Source organism: Zonotrichia albicollis, chromosome Z, assembly GCF_047830755.1.
Source record: "Zonotrichia albicollis isolate bZonAlb1 chromosome Z, bZonAlb1.hap1, whole genome shotgun sequence".
NCBI classification, from domain to species: Eukaryota; Metazoa; Chordata; class Aves; order Passeriformes; family Passerellidae; genus Zonotrichia; species Zonotrichia albicollis.
The window spans coordinates 9130699-9145878 of NC_133860.1; the positions used below are offsets into that span (position 1 = coordinate 9130699).

Consider the following 15180-nt stretch of genomic DNA (forward strand, 5'->3'; position numbering starts at 1 on the left):
GCAGCCAGGGATATACAAAGTGGGAAGCTGTCTAAGAAGAGAAACATGTAGATGCCAAAAGGAAATGTTATGTTGATTACATTTGCAAGCTAGAGATGGTCTCTCACCCTTAAACTTGCGGCTTTCAAGCTCCCACTTCACCTAATTTCTCATGAAGCAGGGAGCTCTAATTTCAACCCTGTATGATTTGTTTGGAGAAGGGGACTAACATCTTTCTGGTTTTCACAAATGCATTCCCTTCCTTCTCCTAAGGCTCCTCAGAGCAGCTTCTGAGCCCTGACTGTTGGAAGGCATCACTTCAGGCTTTGGGGTGTGATTCTGCAGTGGCTGAGCAGGGCAGTTTCAAGAAAAGTGATTCTGCTGAGGGTCCTGTGGTGAGGGATGCTGCAAAAACTCTGCTCTCCACAGAACAGGTGGGTGCCCCTTGGGTTGGTTTGGGTTTTTCAGGTGATACAGATGCCCTCCAGTGACAGATAACACTGCTGTGCAACTTTTCTGCAGCTGATTCGTAGCTTCCTTCTTTTTACAGGTCAGAGAGACAATAGAATGGCTTTCTACATCCTTCTGCAAACTCCGGCTGGCCTCGGTGGACTTCAGGACTTTTGGGCTGTTTTCAAAATGGACTCCTTATGTGGCTGCAGTGAACACATTCCTGGAGTACCTCATTAAACGACTGATTGACACTGAAGTTGCTAATTTAGCCCAAGAGCCTGTTGGCAGTAGCAGAATTTTAGCAGGTAATGTGTCTTAAAAGCAAATTACTTAAGAACAGACACCTGATTTCTCCAATTCCTTCTGTTAAGGTCCATCTAAATATACAGCAAAATCTTACTTTGCATTTGTGCAGTAATGATAACATTAAAATACGGATGGGAAATGTTACTGCTACTTCATGGCCATGTAGGACTTTATGCTTTATAATCTGAGAGGAAGCTTTTTCAATATTTGAGCTTCCTTCAAGATTATTTTATGAGGCAATTGTACTTTCTTAAGAAAAATAGAGTCTTTTGTACTGAGCAGAGGTTTGTAGGGCAACACTACTGAATTTCATTGTGCATTATTTAAATCTGGAAAAAGTCAGCTTTTACTTTTTTTTTTTAAACTAATTTTAATTTAAATATTAATTAACACATTTTAATATGTGCAGGTTTAAAGCATGGATCGTTATTGCCCCCACAATCTCTGGTGTGTTATAAAAAGTGTATTAATAAAACATCTTAACAATGCAAAATGCTTACAATGGTTGTTAAAACAGCCCTATTGTTAAATTAAGCTATTATTAAGCATATTGTATTTTAAATTTTTATTTCACCAGAAAGAACTGATTGAATGGTTGGACTCAATGATCTTAGAGGTCTTTTCCAGTCTTGATTATTCTATAATTCTGTGAATGTTAGAATGAGAAAGGGATATTATATCCACATTTAGAAAAGTGTAATATATTCACTGGTTTTGATGTGAAGGAAAAAAGCAACTTTGTTTTGTTTCCTTATAGCATTGCAGTCCTTGTACTCAGTGATTGCTGGACTCTTTAAACCATGGATACTGGTCCTGGAGAAAGAAGATGCAAGGTATATATTGCATTTTAAAATTAAATGAATTTTTGCTGAAGTAGACACTTTAGTCCTTTAAGAATGGCTTTCATTATTACCTGTTTTTTAATAATCTGTGACTGTCTTGCCTTCCATTTAAATAGCTCTCACTTTGTCATTTCCTTAATAATTACAGAACTATTTCATGACCTACATCAATTTGCCAAGGTTTAGATGGAATAATTATTTTAGATATGAGAAAGACCTTGTAATACTACGAGCAAGGCTTGATTATTTGAAGGGTTTCACTCAGTTTAAAAAACACTGAAACTTGAATTTCAGATTCCTGTTTTTTAACTTCCATAATGTCTATAATACCTGTTTAAAAGAAAACAAAAAAGCCAAACAAATACAACCCCAAATGCCAGTGGTATAGATAAAGAAATTTAGGCTAAATGAATGCTGTGATCATCTATTGCCCTGTGTACCTCTGTCTTTGCATGAAAAGTTACTTATGCTACTATGCATTTAAATTCTGTTTTCTTTCAAAGTTTAAAGCTTTTGGAGTTGTGAGTCCGGCCTTCAGCACTGAAGGTAGAAGGCTGATAGCAGTTGGTGAATAATGTTATTGAGAAACTGTTATTTAAACTCTGTTATGAAATATCAAACAAGTAATTTATGCTTACTCGGTGGATCTTCAGTGGGATAGTGAACTATGCAGCTCTTCTAAGGAAGAAGAGTCCCAAAAAGCTGAAATTGGGAGGACTGCTGATGCCTATCCTTCACTGCTTTAGAGCATTTAAATTGCACATATTTATGCACAGGAAACTGAACACTGCAATTTGTGTTGTGCTTCTTCTCAGTAGCCAGCCCTGCTACCCTTGGCTGGAGAGTGACACTCCTGTAGCCTCCACCGTGGTCAGTCTGTTTGCAGACTGCATCAAGCTTTTGCATGAGAGCTTCAAAGGTGAGCATGAAATCCTAAGCCTCCCCACTTGTTGATTTGGAGGGAAAAAAATACTAAAGTTTGGTGTGCGTTTTTTTTCTTTGGGTGTATTTTAGTGTAACTTACAAGTTTTTAATCTGCAAAAATAGACTTTATTCTGCGATCAAGTTTTATCTGAATTTTTTTCTGCTGTTAATTCAGCCATTTTCTTTGATTCTAGAAAAGCTGTTGCCAAGCCACCATGGGGCTCTCTGGTTACACCTAATGCATTACTGTGAGTGTTGCACTGCCCCCAAAATGCCAGAGTTTATTCTCTATGCTTTCCACACTGAGTTCAGAAGGCTTCCATGGAAGGAAATGCATCCAGACCAGATGCTTATGGAGGAGTTCTTTAAAGTGAGTTTGTGGCATCTGTTGAATTAAGTTCATAGTCAGTGCTGCCCTTGAAAATAGCTGGAGAACAGTTCTGTTAGCAAGCGGGCTTTTAAAGTTTGTTTTTAGCATTCACAGCTGCTCAATTTGTGATGGATTTTTGTGAAGGAGTGCTTTTGAGTCTTAGACAAAGTTGTGAGGAGCTATACAGCTCCCTCTTTATTGATCTGCTGGAGTGTCTCATTTATTGCATATGTATTTAATGTTTTTATTAGATTTAATATATTTTGCTATTGCCATGTTCTCACTTCCAAGTCATCTGAGACAAGGTAAATGTCTCAGACGACTTGGAAGTGAGAACATTTACAAAGGTAAAGCTGCAAGAGGGAGAATGAAATGATGGAGAAAAGACATTTGTCTACTCTTCTGCTGACCTAAAATGCTGCTGTAGATTTACAGCTGGCTAAGGAACTGAAAAGCATAAAAGTACTTATGTCCTACATCATTTTATGCACCTGTCTTTTCCCCTTTCTCTTTCCTAGATCGAAAGAGGCAGCCCCAAGAGTTGTTTCTTGTTCTTGGGTTATGTTTTATGTGAAGTAAACTGGGTCAGTGTCCTCTCTGATGCCTGGAATCCCAACCCTCACCCTCAGACCCACAGCATGATTGTCTGTTTGCTGTACATGATGGTCCTGCTGGCAAAGGAGGAACAGCTCATAGGCGAAGAGGTAATTTTTGTGACTGTTCATACCCATCTCTTAAAAGAAAAATAATCCTTTACTAGAAAGGACATGAGATCTTGTGACTAAATCCACTTCATTGCTTCTGGAGGACTCTTCAGAGGGTCTTGATCATCTTAAAAAGTCCCATTTCACATCTGCTAGCTTTCTTCCACTTGCAGAATTTTCTGCTCCCCATTTCCTCTGAGGCAGTACAAGATGCTGCACCAAGATGTCACTGGCAGCCTTTGACCATCATTGTATTTCAGTTGAGGAAAATTACCAGCATGATGTGCTTTGACCTGAATGTGTTTGCTTATCAGAAGCTTCTCAAGCTTCAGAAGACAGCTGTTTGCACATGGTGTGAGTCAGCCTCAGGAATTCCCTCCTTCCCTCCAGCAGTATGTTAAACTGACCCACTGTCAGGAGGATTTTTGCCTCCCAGAGCACTCCTGTGACACCTTGATCTAAATCTCAGACTTTCTCAACCCTGTGTTCCAGGGCATGGGCCACCTGAGGAGTACCTGTTGTACCAGTGTCACATTCCTGTAGAAGTAGTGTAATTTGGGTTGGTTCTGGATTGTCGCCTCAATTCCAGCATTTCTTCATTCTAAAACCTGTAGAAACATGGAATAGAATATAGAATATCCTTAGTTGGAAGTAATCACTGAGTTCAACTCCTACCCCTGCACAGACACCCCAACAATCCCACCCTGTGCATCCCTGGCAGCGCTGTCCAAACCCTCCTGAGCTCTGGCAGCCTTGGAATGTGCCCATCCCTGGGGAGCCTGGGCAGTGCCAGCACCTTCTGGGGAAGAGCCTTTCCCTGATATTCAGTCTAAACTTGTAAAAAAGCTCCATACCAGTTGGTGTTTCTCTGTGTCCAGGGGGCTCTTTATCCCTGCAGATGTTTAAGAATAGATGGGAGCTGCTCATAGACAGAGAGGCTTTTACATCTGCTGACTGGCACTGCCTGTGTGAGCTGTGGGGCTGCTGTGCTGTTCAGGGTGGTATTTATGAGAATAACAATATGAGGAGTCCCCAGGTTGGTGGATGACTCACTAAATGGAAAATGAGGGACACAGTTTCTCCTGTGAACTTGCATTGATGTATTTTCAAAAATAATATTTTAATGCCTCTTTAAAGACTGTACTGAAGTGACTTTAACTTGAAGGGTCTCCATATATTTCCAGCTGTCTTTACATGTTTACATGTCAGATCTTAGCATTTTTCACAGACTTTTGTTAGAGCTGCTGCAACAGACTGGATGCAGTTCTGCAAGTGCTGGAGATGAAGTACATGTGTTAGCTTACTGCTTGAATAAGGAATTGCTTTACAGACACTCCCTAAGGTCATCTATTTCTGTGGGTTTTCAGCTCCATCTCCTTCAAATTCTCTGAAGCTAGAGCTTCCTTCCAATATTGAGTACGGTGAGTATGAATTGAAAACTGCAAAGAAGGTGCAGCTTAAACTGATGTCTTTAAATCTGCAGGAATCTCCACTCATAAATCTTCTTGGACAGACCAGCTCCCTTCCTTGGCAGCTTGTGGGCATTTCATCCTATGAAAGCATCATCAGTTACTGCAACAGTCACTACCCTCCCTCTGTTATCCTTGCTAAGGATGCTGGAGCTGAACTGATCGTGAAGCTCCTGAAAATCTCAGCTGGCTTTGGGGCATCTTCAGATAGTCACATCCACCTTGTGAGTTGAACTACTTTTGAAGCATCTCCTTGCTGTTCTTGGCTTTTGTGAAGTTATGTTTGTGTATATTATAGAATATGGAAAGAGTTCTAGGTGTGATTTTTTTAAAAATCTTTTTGCCCCTAATTGTTTTTAATTTTGCTTGACAGGATGCAACTCTGAAGTGCCGAGCGTACATTCGCCAGGTGGTTCAGTTCCTCAGCACCTTAGAACAAAGTGGAAAGATAACCCTTGCAGTTTTGGAGCAAGAAATGGCCAAGTTGCTAGATGATGTAGTCATCTTTAATCCCCCAGGTTTGTGTTGGGGAAATGGCAAATTGCTTCAAAGGTGTCAAAATCCTTTATTCCATGGAGTGGATTGATGAACTTGTTTGATGGCTTAATTATTTGCATTATGTCAAGTCTCCCTTATGGGCAGCAGGGCACGGTGTTTTGGTGATGTGTACATAGGTGGTATATTAGCACAAAGCAAAAATATGAATCTTGCCCTACAGAGATGTCAAGAGTGACAGAACCAACATTAAAAATGGATTAAGTTTGTGAGTAAAACTGGCTGACATAGAGGAGCTTGGGTGATTAATTTCTTTGTCATCTGGTGGTTTGGGGTTTTTTCTAATTTTTACTTGTCACTTACCTCTCTTTTAAAGGGAAAAAGGGCATGAATTCATTCTCCTGGTCCTGAGGGATTAGGAGCAATGGATACAAACTGAAATTGGGAAGATTATGTTAGGTATTAGGAAGAAATTCTTACTGTGAGGCTGGTGATGCACTGGCACAGGTTGCCCAGGGAAGTTGGAGGTGCCTCAGTCCTGGCAGAACTCTGGGCCACATTGGGTAAGGCCTTGAGCAACCTGATTTCGGGGAAGTGCCCCTGCCTGTGGCAGGGGGGTTGGAGCCTAGATGGTATTTAAGGTGCCTTCCAACCCTGAATATTCTGTGTTCTGTGACTCAGAAATGGTTCCAAATTGTAAAACCAGGAAAACTTGACAGTGTTGAAGTAGAAGAGGCATACTGATGTACCATAGTGGTATAACACATCCAGTCATCCAGGATTGTGTGGTGAGATCATCTAGGTCTCATTTTTAGTACTTAGTACCATCTTGAGGTTCCTCCATCAATCTGAGTTCAGGTGAAATCCGTGTCTCACTGTATTCCACAGAAATGGTTATGAGGGGTTGTGTCTCTTCCTGCCCATGGGTGTGTAACGAGGAGGAGGCTTTCCCAGTGGTAATCCGGGTTCCAGTGTGTGTCCCTGAAGGGATTCTGTGGTTTCTCCTGGCAGACATGGACCTGCAGACGCGCCACCTGGCCCTCAGCAGCCTGTTCACAGAGACGCTGATGATGCTCAACAACTCAAGCATCACCACGGCCGAGTCCTTGCGGGGCAGCCTGCGCCGCTGGATCGAGGGCAGGGTGCAGGGGCTGCTGGCCATGCCCCTCCTCACAGCCGCCTGCCACAGCCTGGCCTCCGTGCGCCACATGGCCGAGACCACCGAGGCCTGCATCACCTCCTACTTCAGCCACGGTACGGGCTGTCCCTAGGGCTGGGGGAAATGGAGTTGTGGAGAGTTCTCGGGGCCTGGCTTCTTCCTGTGAGGGTGGTGATGTGTCACAGATATCTTTTGTGAAAAATACTTTCCTTAGGATTTTTCCTTCTGAGAAGCTGAGAGGCTTCAAGAACAAAATGTAAACATTGATTATTTGCTGCTGTGGAATGCAACAGGTGGATCTTTGATTAGCCCATGTTGGTTGTTTCTAATTAATGGCCAATCACAATCAGCTGGCTTGGACCGAGAGCCCAAGCTACAAACCTTTGTTATCATTCCTTATTATTCTATTCTTAGCTAGCCTTCTGAGGAAATCTTTTCTTCTATTCTTTTAGTATACTTTTAATGTAATATATATAATAAAATAATAAATCAAGGCTTCTGAAGCATGGAGTCAGATCCTCATCTCTTCCCTCAACCTGAGACCCCTGTGAGCACCATCACAGTGATGCACTGGCACAGGTTGCCCAGGGAAGCTGGGGGTGCCTCAGCCCTGGCAGGGCTCCAGGGCACATTGGGTAAGGCCTTGAGCAGCCTGATGTAGTGGAAGTGTCCCTGCCTATGGCAGGAGGGTTGGAGCCTAGATGGTATTTAAGGTCCCTTCCAACCCTGAATATTCTATGATTCTGTGACTCAGAAATGGCTCCAAATTGTAAAACCAGGAAAACTTGACAGTGTTGAACTGATGTACCATAGATGGCCCACACAGTGTGCATCTGTATGCAAACCTTGAGATAAGAAATGCTGACTTAGAAATGCCATGGAATAGAACAGACATTGTTGAGAGAGAAATGGAGCTAGAAACAAGTTTCAAAGGATGGCCTTGCAAATAAGACTGGTTACTTTGGAGAAATAGAACTATGAAAGATGCATTGGACCCACAAAGGGTAGTTTTAGGTGATTGGCTTTAAGGCATTTACAGCATGATATGGCATAAGCTGATAGACCAAGAAACACTTATTAGTGTATTGTAATTAGGAAATAGTTGGCTTCTGATGGTGATGGCATGAATTATAATATCTGTATTGTCTCACCCTTCACATGAGACTGAAAATAGAATAAAAGTTTTTAAAATGCCTCTCAGTTGCCCCATCTCTGGGTCAGAAAAGGGCTTCATCTGACATGGGATGCCACTGAGTACAAATTGTCTGGAATTATGGACTGGTTTGGCTTGGAAGGGTCATTTAAAGATCACCTTGTTCCAGCCCCTCTGCCACGGGGAAATGCTTCACAAGGGTAGATGGGATATCAGAGAGAAATTCTTCCATTTCAGGGTGGGGAGGCTCTGGAACAGGTTTCCCAGAGCAGATGTGGCTTCTCCATCCCTGGAAGTGTCCCAAGCCAGGTTGGATGGGCCTTGTAGCAACCTGGGATAGTGGAAGGTGTCTCTGCCCATGGCAGGGGATGGTATAAGATGGTCTCCTATGTCCTTCCAACCCAGACCATTCTGGGATTCTGTGAATGTGGTTTAGGTCTTACAGCTCCCCTAATCGTGTGTTTTATTAATATCCATACCCATCTCTGTGAAAACTGATTTGCTCTGTGTAGTATTGCCTTTTTTCCAGATAAAGTGGTTTTATTAAAAAAAAAATCACCCCAGGAGAACTGAAGACATTTTCCCCCTTCTCTAGTGTTCTGTAAGCTAATTTAACAAAACCACTCTGGTTTGGTAAAAGTCTCAAAGTGTGCATGATTTTTTTTTCTTTTCTTTCTGTTTACATAATCCTTGTAGAACTACATTTTTTCTTTCACTGTGTGGAAGATTTCAGTACACCTAAGGGAAATACTTCTAATTCCATTGCTAGAATGTTCAAATTTTAGTCCTGGCTGAATGCTGGGAAAATATCTCACCTTGACCTCAAGGAGGTGCCCTATGATAGTGGAATTTTCTGTTCTCTCCATCAGAGTTGCATAGCATGCTGATTACCTGAAAAACAGCTTAACCAGCCCAGATTCTCTTAACTAGGAGTGCTGGTTTTTAGGTTTTATCAAGTGCTGCTTTCTCACATGCTTTCTGTTCTTTCCTTCTTTCTTCAAAGATTCCCCTCACCACCAGGAGTTGGGCTGGGGCCCAATACTTGCTTCCCTCCAAGTTCCTGAGCTAACCATGGAAGAATTCCTGCAGGAGTGCCTGTCTTTAGGGAGTTACCTGACCCTCTATGTGTACCTGCTGCAATGCCTGAACACTGACCAAACCCTTACCAACGAAATGAAGATCCTGCTGACCATCAGCAAATGGCTGGAGCAAGTGTACCCCAGGTGTGAAACTTGGAGCTTCTGAATGTGCCTGGACTTATGGATTATTATTATTGTTATTTAGATTAAAGTTCATTTAGGGTTTATTAGGTTATATAGCTGGTATAATTAGATAGTATAGCTGGTACAGTTAGCTAGCCCTGGTTAAATAATTAGAAGATACAGCAGGACAAGCAATTTCATCCAGAGTGCTGAATGAAATTGCCTGTCCTGCTATATCTCCTAATACAGGGTCTGTCCATCTGCAGTGCCAACTGAAAGTAGTTGTGGTGGTTAAATGGAAGAAGGAATTTAATCTGCTAGAAAATTAGTGAGTTCCAGTTATTTTTCAGTCAGATGAGCTTGGTTTCAGTGACAGCCTGGATTTGTGCTCTGTTAAAATGACTCAAGCCTGAATGATTGTGGGTTACACTTCCCAGTGTGTCCACAAGGTGGGATGGATATTCAGTCTGGCACTCTGAGAGACCTGGTGTTGAAAGCTGCTGGGATGGAGACTGTGCAGCAGCTCTGAACCAAACCTGGAGCCAGTGCATCTGATGGAATGCCCACGGTTAGCAGCCTGTGCTGCTGCAAAACATCCTAGATAACTGTTATTTAGATTGTTAGTGTTATTGGGTTCTGAGGGGAAAGGATGCATAACTTTGGGGTCAAAATAAAAATATTCGATACATGTAGCAATGGTTTAGAGTTGCTCCTGGTATTGCCAGGATTTAGTAAACCTGATTATTATTTTTCCATGTTAATGTTGATAATGTTCATATTTTCTGTAAAAGAACAATTTGGAAAAATGTATGTTCCCACTGTTTCTTGAAATTCAAAAAATACTTTCACTGTGGTGGGTGCTGTAGTAATTTCATTGCCAAGGTATGAAGGAGACAGCAAAGCCACCATATAAAGCAGATTAAACCTTGCTCTAAACATCAGATGTGAGATTGCTTGTGATGGGAAACGACTGGGAGGAGGAATGTGAGGATAGTCTGATGCAGGAAACTCGTGATGGTGCTTTATGTGGAAAATCTGAGCTTGTTAACTTAAGCTGCCAACTGTTTGGGGAAAGATTAAAAATAGCATAGGGGGAACTTCACTTTGGGCTTTACTCAACAAAAAGCTTCAATGTTTCCTTTTCTCAATGATCATATTAAGCATCTAAGTTGTTGTGGTAACAACATCCAGTGCTTCCTAAAATCTTTTATTGGTAAGTAAAGAAAAGAACAAACGAGTAGAGATACAGCTTCGTTCCTTTTGTGCCAAGTCTTAGGCAACTTTAAATCCACTTATGACTGCAGTATCATTTATTTCCAGTTGTAAAGCTTAAAAGGAAGCACTGTTCTTTGTCCAGTTACAGGCCTTTAAAACCTGCTAGCTGGTGGATCAAATCCATAACAGTAGCAGTATAATAACTGGTGGGGTAGTATAGTTATGCTATCCTCATGTGATAAAATTAGCTGCTATTAATTAACAAGCTTCACGGACCTAATGGGGAGGGGAATAAACTTCTTAACCTGTGCTCTGATTCTTAAGTTTTTATTTTCTCTTACGTTTTTCCTTAAATTTTACCTAAAGCTCAGCAAAGGAAGAGGCAAAGCTGTTTCTGTGGTGGCACAAAGCCATGCAGTTGTCCTTGGTGCAGCTGGAGCAGGATGACCCCGTGCTGATTGAGTCTGTCATCCGGACCCTGCTGTCCATCCAGGCCCGGCAGAGCCAGCTGGCTGAAGAGAGACTCACCTCTGGAATACTTGGTGCTATTGGGCTGGGCAGGAGGTCTCCTCTGTCACCCAGGTGAGGGCTGGAGCTCTGGGGAATTCATTGGTTTGAGTCATGGTGTTTAAAAACCTGGGTCCAGCATGCCCAGTCTGGGCCCAGCGCAGTGTTGGAAGGGGATCAGAATCCACATTGCCCCCAGAGCTGTAATGTTCTCTGGGCCTGTCACAGAAACAGCACGGTGAGTGTGTTAATCAGCTTAAGAAGCAAGTGTGAACCTCTGCAAAGGTTGTGGTGGAAAAGGAAAGAAAATGCAGTTCTGAATCTGACTTAATGTCCCCCTCAAGCAAAGTTTGTAGGCAGAGTGCTGGTTAGAGGAAGGTACTTCCACCTGGTCTATAGAAAATATTTCACTTCCCAAAATTTTGTATAAAAACAGACACATTGGAATTTCTGTCTTAACTTTGAGGTATTGGAAATGTTAAGTGATGCACAAAGGACCATTGTGATTCACTCTACCTTCTAAACAGAGACAACAAGTTTGATTGTTAGGAGTCAAAATCAAGTTCACTCTGGAAAAAATACTGAGGAGAAACCCCACTAATGTTTATGGAACAGCAGCTCAACCCTGCACCTAAACATAACTTCATGTTTTTAAAGACCTTCTGGGATGCATTGCTGTTCAAATTGCCCTGAATTCTTGGTGTCATTCAACTCATCCCTTGATTTGGGTAATAGTAATGTTTTACATTCTGTCAGCTGAGGAGTATTTTAGTTAGGCTTGAAACAGATGCAGGATTTCCTACAAAGGTATTGCATTATCTTCTAGTATGTACTGTGTCCTGTTGTGTGTATACCCAGAGAATTCCTGGGATCCCCTTCCAGCCCTGGAAGTGTCCCAGGCCAGGCTGGATGGGGCTTGGAGCAGCCTGGTCTTGTGGAAGGTGTCCCTGCCATGGCAGGGGGTGGAACAAGATGAGCTTTAAGGTCCCTCCCAACCCAAACCATTCTGGGGTTCTGTGATACTGAAGTGGCTTCTGATGCATTGGAATAGATCCTCTCAAGTTTACTTCATTCCTCATGCAAGAGGTGCCTCGTGGGTAGCTTTTACAGTTGAGAGTTGCAGATGTGGTGTCACGCTGTCCCTCGGTGTCCCCGTGCAGGTTCCGCGTGGTTGCGCGCAGTTTGTCCGCCTTCCTGCTGGTGCAGATCCCTGCCGAGAGCCAGGTGCGCCTCAAGGCCGGCTCGGAGCCCCGGCTGTCTCAGAAGGCTCAGCAGGTGAGGTGTGCCCATCTCTGCCTGCCCTCTCTGTGGGCTCCTTTAGCTTTTGGGGGAGCTTTGTAGGAGTCACAAGTATTTGTGACTCTTACACGAGAGTCGTAAGTATTTCTTCAAGGTAAATCCTGCTCTCAGTTTGTTGCTAAACTTTGGCAGCAGGACTGTGTGTTTGACTCTGTCCTAAGGGTGATCCTGGGTACAGCTTTATACAGTGTTCTGGGTTAATATGAAGAATTCCTTCTTTTTCAAAAATTTGAATCTTACACATTTAAAAGGGGCAGATGAACTTATGTCTGTAGAGCCCGACTCAGAAAGTTTGGAGAGTAGCAGGTAGAGGGAATTTAAAACAAACAGGAAAAAACAGTGCTGCTGTGATTTGCACTGCTTTTCAGTGATAAAGCAGGGCTACGCTCATGCTGACATTTGTTTATGTGAGGTCAGGGCTTAAAAGGCCTGTGACAAATAAACATTCCCCCTTTAGCATGTGCACTGACCATGGTGTTCTTTCAGTTAGTTCTTGAGAAGAAGAAGGAGGAGTTGGTTAGAAACCAAAGTAAAGTAGCTTGGTACAGCTTGTTTCTCTAAGAAAAGAACAAAACTTGTTCAGAAATATTTTCTACATTTGACCTTGCTAGTCCTGCCAACATATGATTTTTAACTTGACAGTTAATATTTAACTTTAATACTATTAATAGGAGCAAAACAATACTTCCATTAAAGTCAATATATTCATAAGAACAACATAAAGTGAAGATTTAAGTGTGTTGCAGCCTGTAGTTTGACATAATTTCTGTGAAACCGTGTCTTGAGTTCATGAAGTAGATATTTGACAATATTTGGTTTACAGAATATTAGGAAGCAATAATAGGACAGTTTTTGTGTTGATCTTGGGGAGAGAACAGCTTGAAAAATACAAGTTGACTTGAAACACTGTTAGGAGATGACAGTTTCCAACTGTTTTGTTCTGAGTACTCTGTGTTCTGCAGTAGGTGAGGATCCTTCAGGAGAATCGTGCAGATGGTGTTGTGTTATGGACCAAAATACACAAAACTAACAGAGTTTTCCCTTTTCCCCGTAGGCACTGAGTGCTCTCGAAGCCATGCCATCCAACAAACAATACATGGATTACCAGGAGCAGCTGTCCCAGGCCTGTGTGTTCATCAGGCACCCCGAGCACTGCCTTCAGGATGGCAACAACCTCCTGTCCCTGCTGGTGAACACGCTGTACCCAGAAGTGCATTTTTTGGACAGCATTCGGTAGCGGCGCCGGGTGGGCAGTGGCTCTGGTTTACAAACAGTGTCCTTATTGCACAAATTATTTTACCTTCAGAGTTCCACTTTAATTAAGTCAGACCTGCGAATAAGAACAACTACACAGTGTCAGTTTTCTCCACTTCAAGGATTTCTTGCTTTCCATTTGAGTTTTAGGCCTGTGAAATTGCTTTATGGTTGCAGTTTGGGTTTTTTTTTTTTTTTTTTTTTTTTTTTACTGAAAGCACTTGAATATCTTCTGTGTGTGGTGCCCTTTGGAGAGAAGGGTGCCTGGGGATAGGTGTACAAATCACTAGTCAGCACAGCTCACTGTAGTGTCTGAAGTTATTGCTTGGTGCCTTTTTTTATTTTCCAGTGTGTCACCATTCAGGCCAGTTCAAAAATGAGTGGAGGATTGTGTGTACAAGAGGTTTGACTTTCTTAACCAGGATTCCTCTGAGTCTTACCTGATGAGTGTGTGTCTAGCGATTTTTGTGAAATCCCTGTATTTGAAAGGATGGTATTTTAAATCTTGACTTTTTTGCTACCCACAGAAATCCGTAGTTTAGAGGCATGCCTACAATCTTTACCCACTTCTGTAAATATCAGCACAAATGGGAACTAGAGAACATTGTTTTTTCCTGTTTTCTAAACATAGTGTGTCTGCATCTATATTGCTTGATTAAATACAAGTAACTTCTAGCCAAGTTCAAGGGGATTTAAATCCAGAGACATATTTTCTGGATCTCCAGTGTCTGAGAGGGGAGCAGTCAGTTAGGATCATGTTAAATAGGATTCCTTAATTCCTTAGTCTGATTGTTTAGGAAATGTTTAACCACCACCACCACCACTTAAGCTTATTTTCTTCTGCCTGGCTGGACATGACATAACAGGATTTTAGATGACACTGTGAAGAGGTATTTTTGTTGTATTAAATTTGGTGATCACTTGTTAAAATTCTGTTGCCAAAGCATGAACCATGAGCCTGTAAATCTGTTGTTTCAGCTGAATGTTCACTGGTTTTGTTGCCTTGTCTGATCATAAGATGCACTTTTGTTTAGGAAAAGCAGAAGGCGAGTTTTTCCTGGTGCTTGTTTGATGTCCCTTTAATCACTGGTGTGTTTGAGCTGGCCCAAGGTCCTGCAGTCCCAGTCCCTACAGCTGTGTGAAGGAACTGATCACTTTTTCTCTTCCTCCATTAATTGTGCCTTTGTGTTTTTGACATGGTTGCACGTTAAAACATGAGTTCTGGTCAATAGGGGATAGAAATGTGCTACCTACTGGTCAATGATGCTTTGAGCTGTTGCTCTTAAACCATGGTTCTGGTGCTAGAGGACAGATCACCTTTTCCTTCTCGGCAGATTCTGCTAATAAAGCCAGCTGGGTCATTAGATCACCATCATTTCAATGTGGTCTTAGAGTTCTTTGCTCTATCTGCGAGCCTATAAATAAATATATATATGTACATCCCTCTGTATAGTAACCAGATACCAATGCAGCATGGTTTTTAACAGACTATTTTGGAAAATTCATGTCTGGAGAAATACATTCTGCTGCTTTTCCCCCCAAAGACTTAAAAGCACTGGGTTTATTAGGTTAAATGTTATTGATCAGTTGCATATAAATGTGAAGAAGTCAGAAGTACGTGTTTGACATGCACTTTCGAAATGAGGAATTGTTTCAGCTGTTGAGTTTTTACAAATGTTGTATTTATAACATGCTCTGTCTGCAAAGACCATGCAAAATAAAAACAGAAAATCAAGCAGTTGGTGACAGACACTGTGATGTTTTCAGCCTGGTAGAAGGATCCACACCAGACACCACATCCTTGCTGGATGTGCCCCTGCAGACCAATCTTGTGGCAGTGGCTGAAGCC

At 42.0% G+C, this 15180-nt stretch overlaps 1 protein-coding gene across 4 annotated transcripts in view; it reads left to right on the plus strand.

Annotated features, from left to right (window-relative positions):
• Positions 1-15066, plus strand: part of EPG5 (ectopic P-granules 5 autophagy tethering factor) — a 55294-nt gene extending 40228 nt beyond the window's left edge. For 2 of the 4 annotated variants that reach the window (XM_074532363.1, XM_074532364.1), the window contains exons 32-44: positions 253-413; positions 530-737; positions 1496-1571; positions 2396-2499; positions 2699-2874; positions 3393-3578; positions 5062-5271; positions 5421-5565; positions 6554-6796; positions 8858-9077; positions 10638-10853; positions 11939-12053; positions 13132-15066. In XM_074532363.1, the coding sequence (XP_074388464.1) occupies positions 253-413; positions 530-737; positions 1496-1571; positions 2396-2499; positions 2699-2874; positions 3393-3578; positions 5062-5271; positions 5421-5565; positions 6554-6796; positions 8858-9077; positions 10638-10853; positions 11939-12053; positions 13132-13314 (2243 nt within the window). In that variant the 3' untranslated portion in view covers positions 13315-15066. The remainder of the gene's footprint in view (positions 1-252; positions 414-529; positions 738-1495; positions 1572-2395; positions 2500-2698; positions 2875-3392; positions 3579-5061; positions 5272-5420; positions 5566-6553; positions 6797-8857; positions 9078-10637; positions 10854-11938; positions 12054-13131) is intronic. The other 2 variants (XM_074532365.1, XM_074532366.1) reach the window with 1 other exon arrangement.
• The last annotated feature ends 114 nt before the right edge of the window (positions 15067-15180 follow it).